Source organism: Mustela nigripes, chromosome 1 (assembly GCF_022355385.1).
Source record: "Mustela nigripes isolate SB6536 chromosome 1, MUSNIG.SB6536, whole genome shotgun sequence".
In the NCBI taxonomy this organism is placed as follows: domain Eukaryota; kingdom Metazoa; phylum Chordata; class Mammalia; order Carnivora; family Mustelidae; genus Mustela; species Mustela nigripes.
Genome location: NC_081557.1, coordinates 78,258,977 through 78,271,703, shown reverse-complemented (window position 1 = coordinate 78,271,703; position 12,727 = coordinate 78,258,977). Strand labels below are relative to the sequence as shown.

General features: G+C 46.7%; 1 protein-coding gene across 8 annotated transcripts in view; it reads left to right on the top strand.

Annotated features, from left to right (window-relative positions):
- NTM (neurotrimin) overlaps nt 1-10,274 on the top strand; it is a 932,320-nt gene extending 922,046 nt beyond the window's left edge. For 6 of the 8 annotated variants that reach the window (XM_059413613.1, XM_059413659.1, XM_059413668.1 and 3 more), the window contains 2 exons: nt 4,827-4,859; nt 9,639-10,274. In XM_059413613.1, coding sequence (XP_059269596.1) covers nt 4,827-4,859; nt 9,639-9,739 — 134 coding nt within the window. In that variant the 3' untranslated portion in view covers nt 9,740-10,274. The remainder of the gene's footprint in view (nt 1-4,826; nt 4,860-9,638) is intronic. The other 2 variants (XM_059413651.1, XM_059413621.1) reach the window with 1 other exon arrangement.
- Nucleotides 10,275-12,727: the final 2,453 nt, after the last annotated feature.

Below are 12,727 nucleotides of genomic sequence, written 5' to 3'. Positions count from 1 at the left end.
GCCACCTCTTAACGTCAAAGCTCTTCTCCCTGGCCACTTTACGTCCTAATCCACTTCAAGCCCTTCCCCATACACAGCTCCTGCCTCTCCTGCTTGTGTTTGCACCACCTTTTCAACTTTCTCAAGGCCCACTAGCATGCCATAAGTGATTCGCAAGGGTCCACGGACCTCGCAGAGGAGGTTCACCAAGACTGTGCATGAGTGTTTGGGCTGGAGTGAGTCCAGCCGAGTGGTGGAAGGAATCCATGCTGCGTGTGCTGCTGTTCTCCTCCAAAGGACAGGGAGGACCCTACGGTGGCCCAGCAGGAAGGCAGCTACGAGGCTTTGCCCCCCTCCACCCCAGTCCCTGATCTTTCTCATCCCACTTGCCCCCATACCCATCCCCCCACATCCCTTCCTGTCTGGCTACAGCAACACTCATTGGAAGCTGGCAGTGGACCTGCAAGGTGAGAAAGGAGATGGAAGGAGATAAATTGCATGAGAAGCTGTTTGACAGATGAGGAAAAATACTTTCATCACAAAAAGATTCAAGGCTGCATTCTTCACCTTAGTGATACAGGGTGCCATAGCGACGCACCGCGAACAGGAAAATGAAACAAAGAAATAGGAAGTAAAAGTGAAGTCAGTGAAAACATTCGGGTCCAATTTATGATTCAACTTATGTTTATTGAACCCCGATGCAGGGATATCCACTGATGTAAAATCAAGAGCATCAAGAGTGTTAGGAAAGGAGCGAACCGTAAATGGTAAAAGGGAGGCCTGAGGAACTGGAGCGAAGACAGATGGTGCTACAGGCTGTGCTTTCAGAAGTGACCGAGCTCATTCTGATCACTGAGCTCTTTATTTCCAGAGGGAATAGGAGCTTTTAAAATAGGCAGTGGCAGCTTAGGAGTTCGTATTTCCCTAAAGGTGTACTCACCCGACAGAGGGGGCATTGTCCCACACCAGAACCGACAATAACAAAACAGACCAGAAACAATCACTTCCGGCTGCTGCAGCTGAGCCGGAGCAGGACACTTCATGACCAGCCTCCACCTGCAGAGACAAAGCTGTCCTGCCTCACTCCTCTCTGCTGCAACAATAAATTTGGGTAAAAGGATCTGTATGCCAGCTCTCTACTCGGCCTCTCAGGCTGCTCTCAACCCCACATCCTTCTTTTTGAGTACAGGGCAATGGGTCATTGCCAGAAGTTGTAGATTGTAGACATCGGGAATGTTCCAAGATTTGGATTCTGTGGTCTTTACTATAACTGTTAGACTCTTTGTACAACGGAAGAAAACAGACCGTGTACCTGGGGCATTTCTCCCATTCACTTGTGTTCCTTTTTTTTTTTTTTTTTTCCCATTCTTTTCTTATTTATTTATTTAACTTCCTCCTCTGCTAGTCTCCCACAGAATAGAGAGCTACCTATCTTCTCAGGAAATACCCCTAAGTTATGCTCATCTTATCTCAGAAATACCAACCAAGATTTATACAAATGCATGGATTTCCATGGACAGGGTACACTTGGCTTTAAGAGAAGTTCTAAGCTGTTTTGTTACTCAATATCTGGACAGACTAGAGAGATTCTGATAAGAGAATTTCATTCCTCCTCAGCATTTGCTGCCACCCTTGAAGTATTTCTCTGCTCCCCTTTTGCAAGCACAACAGATTGCATGTCATCCTCTCGTATTAATATTTGGTGGTGCAGGACTCCTGCCATGATAAATAAGGACTCAGGGATGCGCCACCATCCCTCACCAAGCTCCCTCACAGGCACGTGTGCCGGAACCCACACTGCAAACTCAGCGTCTAGGTAGCTGTTCATTTCCCATCCACTGTCTTTCGTCTTTTATCTCCTAAGCATGAAGTCAGATTTGATGGTATCAGTGGGCTGGGAAAGGTTGGCTGATTAATGCCTGGGAACCTCACAGTGACTGTCAAACCAACTTATTAAAGAATGGGGAGTAAGTAAACTCTGTATCAGAAGGAAAAAATTGCAGCAGGAAAGATGATCAGTTCTTCCCTGCAGAGGATTAAAGGTAGTTAATTAGGTCCAGCCATCCAGCAGTGAGCATTTCTATGACACATGTGTCTAAATACTGAAGGTATAAAAAGACATTCTCTCATCCTTTTTCTAGATGGTGAATATATCCATCCTGGCATGCAACCAGCTCTCCTCTGCCCATTAGAATCAGACAGAAGCCTTGTGCTTACCTAGGTACTTAGATTCAGCTGCAAGCACTGGCTTTGGTGGCAAAAAGATCACATTATGGATTGACCAGAGATATTGACTCAGAGGCTTGAGGGGAGTGCTTCTTTTTTCTTTCTTTCTTTTCTTTTTTTTTTTCCTTCTCTTTTTCACTCTTTCTTCATTTTGGATATTTTACCCAGTTCTATCTGGCTGCTCATTAATATGTCAACAAAAAAATATATCACAAATTTTAGTCAAATTCTTGGCAAGGAAAATACATGCTTGAATTATCAGGGATTGGGTTTTTTTGTTTATTTGGGTTGTTTTGTTTTGTTTTGTTTTGTTGTTGTTGAGAGCCAAGAATGAACTCAGAAACATGAGCTGCACTCAGCTTGGAGGCTCAAACAAAGCCCACACTTCTGTAAACAGGGGCAATTGTGATGCCATCTCGAGCATGATATAGAAAACATGTTTCCTTGGTACCAAGTCAAAGGGAATGGGATGGAGTGTAGCATCAGGGTAAATATAAAGAATATCGTGGCTACATTTCCCCCCTCATCGTGGTGAGATGTAAGGCGGAAGTAGGACATTTCAGTTAACTAGAAGTTTTGAAACATTGCTGTCTGGCAAAGCTCAAGGATACATTCTAGCTAAGGATCAATGTCAAATTGTCCTTTGCCAAGGTGGACACTGAAGAGTACTGACCTTCACTCAAGTAGCATGTGTTACAGATTCAGGGAAAAGAGTAGCTGGATGGGGACAATTCAGCTGAAGTTGTTTACAGATCTTTGCCTTACAAAAAAATCACAACTTGTATTTAGATCACCGTGGAAACGTATGCTTTCAATTCATTTATCTTTCTGATAGTTCCAGCAAACCAAACTACCAAGCAGAACCCTCCCCTCTATCTTTTTTCCAGCAAAATCTAAACTTGCAACCTACCAGTCTGTGGCTGCCTGCCCCCAAATGTTCCCTACATCTGAACTCTTTGTGGTTTGGGGTTGAAGGACTATGACTACTTTATTGTTCTTCATCTTTCCTCCTGAAGTCACCCTTCTTCTTGGTACAGAGGGACTCAAGTCAGTCGTACATGAGTGAGGCACTTCACGAAAATAGCCCCACCTTGGCTTCCGGGTGGTTCTCGAGGCCCCAGCAAATCACTCCAAGGGACTGTCCTCACTACATGCACAGACAACATGGCACCAGCACACCTGGCTTTTTTTCTACCACCTCAACCTGACATCAGATCTTCTGTGAAACATGCCTTTGATTTTTGATCATACATCACCCTTTCCATCTTTTTCAGAGTGGCTTCCCCACATTGCTAATGTCCACTTTGGTCGAGAGGGATATCTATTTCAGGTGTCCTGAAAGAAAAATAAAGAGCTTGAAGGCATACATTTGTATTCATCTCAAATTGGTCAGATGTTTTAGTTTAGTTTAGGTTGAATTATGTCTAGGTTGTCTTTCCTTCTGTATGCAAGGACATTTGCACAGAGAGTGGGATCACTTTCATGCAAAGAATTTCATGCATTTTTTTTTGTTTTTTTATTTTACTGAGGTATAATTGACAAATAAAAATATGTTTAAAGTGTAATCATGTTAATTTGGTACACAAATACATTGTGAAAGGATTTTGCACCCTCTCTTTATCCAGGCTGAACAGATACAGAGACCCCTAGAAAAAGAGGGAAGAGGGAAGTAAAATATTCCAGATTGGGGGCACCTGGGTGGCTCAATCTGTTAAGCAGCTGCCTTCAGCTCAGGTTATGATCCCAGGGTCTTGGGATCGAGCCCCACATCGGGCTCTCCAGTCAGCAGGAAGCCTGCTTCTCCCTCTCCCACTCCCCTGCTTGTGTTTCCTCTCTTGCTGTGTCTCTCTGGGTCAAATAAATTTAATAAAACCTTTAAAAAAAGTATTCCAGATTGGGCCACTTCCGGCCACTCATACTTCTACTATTAGCAGAAAGTATCTGTGGATTGTTCTGGAGGCTTGAAGTTGGTGAAATGTGGGTCTTTTGTGGTCTAATCATCCAAAAAGAGCTGGCATCACAGTAAATTTCCACAGGCAGGTCTTACTTAGCAAGTGCAAGTGCAGAAGCATAGGTGTGGGTCTTATTGCCGGAGGTTGCCCTCTGGACCAGCTTGATATAGTCTGAGTTCTTCAGGGAGGTCAGGCACCACAGGTCTGGGCCCTCTGGCACAGTGTTTATAAAACACATAGATAAATGCCAAAGCTTTATACTCAAATGTAGCATGGACACCTATGTTCAGATTGCTATAGTATAATCCATTTGTTACCAGCCAATTTTATACTTAAGGCTTACAGACTTCAACTAATTAGGGTCCGATGGCCAAAGAAAGTTGTACAAAGAAGTATTTATTGGCTTGGGGCCCCAGGCTCCAAGATGTACTGAGTCTTCTGCTACAATCAGATGATTGCGTTTACTCTCATTGGATCAATGATCCAATCTGATCATCATTCATATTCTGCCCTAGCACCCCCCACCCCCACTCCACCTTCCCAGCAAAGTGGAGAGATGCATATATGAGAGCTGGGCTGTGGTCAAGACAGCAAGAGCCAAGGGCAAAGCAAGGGCTTCTGACTGCTTTCTACCTTAACAGTGGTTTGTTTTTAATTTTTTTTTTTTAGAAGTGAAAACTACAGCCCTGACCCCTTGGAAAGGTTGGTATATTTATTCCCAGGCAGCTCTGCCTGGGGCGTATGGGTGTCCCAAACTCTTCACCTTTTTCCCGGATGCCTTGTCTTCTGAGCTAACCCTAGGAAGCAGCCCAGTGGGATCCTTCCCTGACCTTGGGCCATCTCTATGACAATCTCAATTAACCTGTCTCCAAGGACCTGCCATTCCCTCTGGGTAGCTTCCACCCATAGATGTCTAACTGCTGTTTGCTGGCAGCACTAATGAGCACCTGCCAGGGCCCAGAATAGCTCCACATCTTGGCTGTTCCATACCAGGCTGGCCTCTCCTCACACGCGGATGCTCTAATGCAATGATGTTCTTAGACCTTGGCCTTGCATGCTGTCCTCTGCTTACCCTGTTCTGTCTTCCTCTCTTTCTAACTTAAGCTGGAAGGGAAGTGGTGGGAGGGAGGGGAAAATGGAAGGAAGGGGGAGGTTCTTGGGTGAGTCACTTGGCTACGAATTAAACAGTGTCTTATTTGAGGCTTTCATTCCTGCTAGATGTTTCTGATGGATAAATTGACAGTCATCAGAGTTCTCTGGGACCCCAACTATCCTGGTAATTAGTCTTGTTAGGCCTCCACAGCTCTCTAATGAGGTAAAGGGAATAAAGGCATCCAAGGCAGAGTGGAGGCATGGCCGTGTCATGAACAGTGGCCTCATCTGTGTGGCCCGTATCACCAGGAGGAGGGGCTAGCTGCTGCTCTGGCCAGCGTGCAGGCTCAGAGAGGGCCCTGCCCCTGGCTGCTGGGATCCATACCTGCCTGGACAAAAGGCCCTCATCTATGGAATTCTTTCATAGCCTGGAGAGTGGGGTATAGCCTGTGTGGGCCCCACCTTTCCCTGTGTCCAGGTGGGACAGGCCCCATGGCCTCACTTCTCTTCTCCTCATTCTTAGAAGATGGGTAAGTTACACACAGTAGCAGCCCCAAGCTAGTGGAAAGAAAATTGTATTTGGAGACAGAAGTCGATGGAGCTTGGGGAAGTCACTTAAGCTTTCTGAGGCTAATTCTCCACATATGAGAGCTGAAGAGAACAATCTTCATCTCGAATCTGAGTGTCTTTGAGGGACTGGGACACCGTTCCAACTGCAAGAACTCTTCCTGAAATCCTAATTGATATGGTTTTACTTCTATGCATACTTCCCCTTAAAGTATAAAACTTTCACCGGAAGTTTTACTGAAAGTAAAATCTTTCAGGGACTTTTATTGGAAATAGAAGAAGAGTGAAGCATATGTAGAAGAGAAACAGAGATAAAACAGAAAGTACGGAAAGAGGGTTTTGTTTTGGTTCAGTCGGTCTTTTGCTTTTTTCTCTGAGTAGAATCTTAAGAGAAAATAAAACACACAAAGTAAACATGAACATATCAGTATGCATCAAAGCATTTTGGTTTCTTCCTTCTTTGAGCAAGCATTTGTTAAATACCTGCCCTGGGCCCAGTTAGACACAGGCCCTGCTCTTAAGGAGCTTATAACACAGATGAGGAAATACATGTTCGATAAATAAAGAGAAATAGATCACAGACAGTGTGTATTTTAAAAGCTGGATGCATACAGTGCTATGGAAGCAAAACAGGAGCCAAGTCAAGGAAGTCTGCGTGGAAGTGGAAACTGGGGACCAGAAAAGAATCTGGAAGGAGTGGGAGTGATTTGGGTGAGAAGAATTTCAGGCAGAAGGTTGGAGGGTATGCGGATGGGAAGGAAAGGGAACGTGGCTCACACACGCACACTTGAGTAAGCATGCATGTATGTGGCGCCCGTGTGCTTCGGAGATGGGGAGAAACCAAAGAACAAGTGGCAGGAACAGTGGCTGACGATGCAGAGAGCAAGAAGATGAGGAAATGTAGGGCATGTTCTACCAAGGAGCTGGGAAGTTTTGTAAAGGCTGTAGAATCACATGGGTTAATATCATGATGAATGTGGACTCATAGCAACACCGCTCTGGAATTAACATAAAGAAAAACTTCAAGGGGTCAAGGTCACAGGGGATAAGACCCAGTCTGTGAACTTTCATGGCAACCAAAAGGAGAGCTGATGCAGCTGTCCTCTTTGAGAGGACACCGGAGTACCCTTGTCTCAATGTTTCTTCGGGGTCAACCTCTGTTCCCTCCTTTTTGTGACTAGTTTTGTCCAGGTCAGGGTTCTTGGACCTGCCCAAGAGAAGAATGGGTTAGGGTGAGGGGAGAGAGCATGGGGGCGGGAGAGGAGGCAGGCCAGATGTGGCCCCAGTGCAGTGGGTGATGGTCCCCTGTGGGCTTCAGACAGGAGAGAAACAGAAAGGCTCTGTGAGCTTGTCCAGGGTAACAATGCAGGCAAGAGGAGGCTCTGGCACACTTGGTGGCCTTTGCCTTTCTTCTGTGGGAAGAACTTTCTGACACAACAGGTCAGAGCCCCTCTCTGCAGGTTCTCTGTGGTGTGTCCCAGCAGGCAGCAGAGCCACAAAGGAACTCTGGGGGCTTAGCAAAGAAGCCCAAAACATGGTGCCCAGAGCACGCACCTATAGGGGTGTCCAGGCATTGTGAGGAAGATTGGGGGTTGTTTGCACACTCACAGCTGCCTCCCATGCAGCACTGCAGAGGCTCTGGCTGCAAACACGCTTTTCGGACTCTTCTTACGTGGTAAGGAATCCAGGTCCCTGCTGGACTGTCTGCCTGGCTTGAGGCAATCTCCATTTTTCTCCCTGGAGACTCCCACGAGCTGGACAGCCCCAAGAGGAGGGACTGCAGGTGGGAATTCCAGAGCCATTAAATGCAGAGAACTGGCATTTATTCTCTTCTTCTTTACCACAGGGCATCTTCTGAGCCATGGCCAGGACTGGGAGTGAGGATGGGAATGTGCTGGAGGGAGTGGGGGAGTGGGCTGCAAAGCTGTGTGCAGGTGCTCAAGAGAGCATAAGAAAGGCAAGAGGAAAAGAGCCAACTGCCAACAGATGCATGTGTGGCCCAGAGCACACCACACTAAGCACGCAGAACACCCTTGGAATCCTCATGCCTTGTGCATGGGAAAATGGAGTGCAGCCACTAGGCCTGCCCCCGCTATTTAAGCTGGAACCCAGATGCTCAGAGGCCTCAGAAACACCTTTGTGGCTCAGAGTTAGTCTCAGTAGCAGGCAAAGGTCTTGATGTGGAAGATCTTGGAGTAGCCCAGAGCAGCAGGGGTTCTCCAGGGAGAGAACGGGCCACCTCAGCCTAGAAGGCATGGTGAGTGGCTTCTCTCCTGGGGTTCCAAAGAATGCTCTATGGACAACAGAGATTGAATGCACAAAAAAGGAGTCCTGATGATGGTTTACAGAAAAACATTCCATGGCAGATGCCTTTCGTTTTGTGTTACCTGGAAGTTTATTTCCCAGCTGGTGTAGAGCAGAATACATGGGTTTCAGGCTTCTTATCATGAGAACTTGCACTGCCTGGCCTTGGAAGTGCTGTGAATCCGACAGCACAGACTGGAAGACCGAGTCCATTTTGAACTCATAAACATCTCTTTAGCCACTGCCCCAGAACCAGAGATTTTTCTCAAAGGTCTAGGAATTAAAGTTAGATGGGCAGTGCTTCCAGGGCGAAGGGCTCTAGGACGTGATGGAGTCATCCCGTATGGAATTGAGAAAGCCTGGTTTGATGCTGATCCGCCTTAGCCGGAAGCGTCTCTGATGGTTAGCCTCCAAGTCAGACAGGCAGGCTCTGGCTTTGTTTTTTTGACCCCGGTGTGGACATGGGCTTAGGGGGGATACCAGCCTTTAATACCTCCATTAAATTCATCACAACAGAGCACTCCAGAGCAAGTCTGACAGAGTGCCCTGCTGCATTAGGTACCCACCCCCTCTGGGCCTCCAAACCTGTGTGTACTCTTCTTGAATCATGGCTCTATTTGTGAGGGACATTCTTGGTCAGACACTTTTATTTCAAAAATAGGGAAACTGCTGGGATATTTCATGCACCTCGTGGTTCCTGCCTTTGGCCCTGCCTCCTGAGAGTATCTGTCTGCAGGCCAGGTTGAGGTGCACCTTGCACCTGCAGATGTTCATGGTGGTAGGCTCTCCCTCCTAGTGTCCACATAAGCCTTCCCTCACTTGCACGTGGACAGCAAAAGACCGCCTATTTCTTCACTTGATCCCACCTCGACATCCAGCAGGCTGGTTCTGGCCTTTCAGGGATAGGATACTCAAGCTAGGGCCTCTGTGACCTTGTCCAAGTGGGGAAGAGGCCAAGTGCTGCAGGCGGAAGCTCAGTGCCCAGCCCGAGATAGAGTGATAGACAGAACGGATGCCGAGTCCGAGGCAGCAGCAGCAGGGAGACAGATTGTTGTGTCCAGCAGGTCCTTCCCTGCCCAACAGGGTGAGCAGCTGGAAGGTTATATGCACATTCAAGGCAGACACTGCTCAGAAGTGGTCAGACAATGATGCAGACACTACAAGGCCTCACTTCCTCGAAGCTCTTTATAGAACATGAATTAATGCTGCCACCTTTTCTTGACCCTGAGCCCAGATGCAGCCTGCCCTCCTCGAGGAGGGACCACCAGCACACATTAACCTGAGCGTCTTGTTCTCTCCGTGTCAAGGAAAGCTCCCCATTATACAGTGTGTATCCACGGGACCCAAGCTGTGGAGGGTTATTTCTAGTGCGCCCCCCCCTCCACATACGGAGCGGGAACATGAGATGTCCCAATTAGAGGGACGCCTCATCAGAGGCAAGGCCTAATGACAGCAGATCGCGTTACAGATGGTCCCTCTTAGTCCAGGCAGCCCATGACGAGTGTGTTCTCTCCACAGGCCCCGGCGCGGTCAGCGAAGTGAACAACGGGACGTCGAGGAGGGCAGGCTGCATCTGGCTGCTACCTCTTCTGGTCCTGCACCGACTCCTCAAGTTTTGATGTGAGTGCCACTTCCCCCACTGAGGAGAAGCTGCTGCCACAGCAACCGCCCACCACAGCAATGGCAACTCCGACAGCAACGAGAGCACCCCTGTTTCTTATGAGCTAGAATCAAATGAAATTCCGAGACACAGAGCCTAATGGGACACAAATTCGAGGGAGGGAACAAAGAATACTTTGGGAAAACGCGTTTCAAAGGGAAATTGAGAATCGCCTTGCAGGCCTTGCAGATCCGTAGGCACAGCTGAGTTTTCTTTCTTTGCCCGAACGGAAAGAACGCACACCTGACTTGGGACCCACGCGCAGCTGCATTGTGACTGGTCTGTGCGCAGGGTGGGCCGGGCTCAGCCACTCTGCCCACTAACGTGCCCCCGGCAAGGAAAATTCTGGAGTCGGCCATCCCAAAATTCAATAGAGATGAACACAGAATGAGTTGTGCAGGCCCAGATGTGCCACTGTGGCCCCTTTCAGAGACTGTGCCACTGTTGTGTGTATTACAAAATGCAAAATTAAAGAAAAAAAAAAGAAAAAGGAAACTAAACAAGACAGTCTGACAGCTACAACAATCCCACAATCAACAGTCACAAAAGATATTATTAAACTTTTGTTTTTCTTTTTTTTGGTTTTCGTTTTACTACATGGACATCATGGATAATAAGGGATTCTGGTTCATTATTAATTTTATTAATTATATTTTCTGATATGAGCCTAGAATTTAGTGCAAAAACAACACAAGACTAAAAAATACACAAATGAAAGGGGTGAAGAGAAGTATGTTTGTTCAACATTAAAAATAGTGTACTTTTTAACTAGGTTTACAACTGGTGGACCACACACCGGGCATTAACCGCCTGGTGAGGCTATGTCAAATCCACCAAAAAAACACATACGATTTAACCACCATCTCCACCAGCGCTACAGATTTCTCCTTATTCTGGCATTTAATGCAGACAATACTATGCTTCTACCTGCTGTTTAGAAATGGAAGGGTGATCCGCACTGTATCTTGAGTTTGTTGGCTATGCTTCTTTTGATGACATATATTATACAGTATATATATACATATATTTTTTTTGTTAGAGTTCTAGCCATTTTATTTCTCAGCAGGGTCCTTTCTCAGACATTACTGCATGCTGTATATGGCGTTAGCTGTGTGTTGATCTTCTAAAAGATGATAGAGTTTACTGGTAATTGTGTAATCAGCTCCTGCCTTTTTATTTTCCTGGGTTATTTACACGTCAGAGACATTTATAAAAAGTGAAAAGAGAAACAAAACAAGACAAAACACTCATACCAGGCGCAGCATCTTTTCCAGGTGTGGCTCTCGGAGGGGAAGGCCCTGACAGGAGGCCTGGCTTCTCCATCATGCCTCGGGGCGTGAGCAAACAGCAAGTAACTGAACCAACTAAACAGTCAGTAACCACTTGCTTTAGCCCATTATGGGAATCTCTGATGCCTTTGTGACTACTGGAGAATTGAATCCTCTCAGTTCATTTTATTTAATTCCCCACCTTTGTGTGCGTGTGTATGAAAGAGAAGAAAATGCAGTTTTTAGATAACCTTTTTTTCCTCCCCCGAAGTCTGGGAACGGGAGAGGCCTCGGGGAAGGGTCCTGGATGTGATGAGGGAAAGTGGGATTGGGGGCTAGGGGAGGGAGGGGTTGTCTCTGACTTGACATTAAAAAGTGTTCCATGTCCCTCTTCACCTGGTGTGGTACCTCATTCTCAAGCGGGCGGCAGGGGTGAGGGGCAAGAGAGCCTGTCTGGCTCAGGTGGGAAGAATATGGAGGCGAAAGTGCATCTAACTCAAGCCACTGATCTCTAGCTCCCTTCGTTGGGGTGGAGTGGCTTCCTTCTGTGGATGTGTTCTGATGACAGATGGGTCCAGAAAACTACCTTCATCCTCCTAACAGAAGCAGAGGAGGGGTGGCCCTCATGAGGACTGCATCTCCAATGCTTTCCAGACGGTGCTGACTGAGGTTTGCAGCAACCTGCTGGGGTCCCAACACCCCACTTCATAACCTGAGCAAAATGCCAAGCCCAGTTAGGGAAAGGCCTTTATGTGTGATTATTTCTGGGAGGCAGCCTAGAGAAGCTATCACAAAAAGAAAAGATGGGGAGGAAAAAAAAAAAAGTTAGTATTAAGTTAGTATTAAATAATCTCAAATTCTATTAACCGATGTTTTAGGGACTTTCTTCCCACCATGCCTAACCTGCAAAAACTTGCCTTTAGTCACAAATAAGAGAAAAAAAATAGATTTTAATACCAAATAGTATTCATATAATTCTAATCTGTTCTGTTTGATTCTGGGAATTAAATAAGTAGCTGCAAATTCACTGAGAGGCAGAAATGAGGTCAGAGCCGAAACACTCAGGGATTACCGTACCTGTGTTCTCAGGGCTCATTTCCACCTGAGAGGAAGGCAGCTATGCTCACCACTATACCACCAACGCCGACCTTCCACCTGAGAGGAATAGGTCATGTTTAGGAAGGAGTAGTTTTCGGTTCTGGCTGTTACTAGCAAAATTGAGGAATGATTGTTGGCTTCAGATCTCTCTGTGTTCTTTTGATAGTCCGTCCTCACCACCAGGGGCCAGCTTCCCCACTTCTTCCTGGCAACATGATCTGCAGCAGTCTGCCCAAACCTCACAGAAATTTGGCAGCTTTGGAGTCACCCCTTCCTTGTATCCCAGAATTGCTAAAGGTGTGGGATTTGAGTGTCCTTAGACTGAAAGTGGATGGGTCAGATTTACCAGTTCTCGCTTGGCTGAAACTACTGTAGGCACTGGTGAGAAGATTTGCGTGCTGGTCGTGGTGTTCAGGACATTAACGTGGACACTGGTAGCTCCTGTATTGCTAAATCTGAGCCCAGACACCTCTGAGTAAAATGTGCCAAGGCATCTACAAAGAGACACTTCCTAGAGTTTGCTGGTCTGTGGGAGGATGGAGACACATGGCCTCCATTTGAATCAGAGCTTTCTCTTTCAT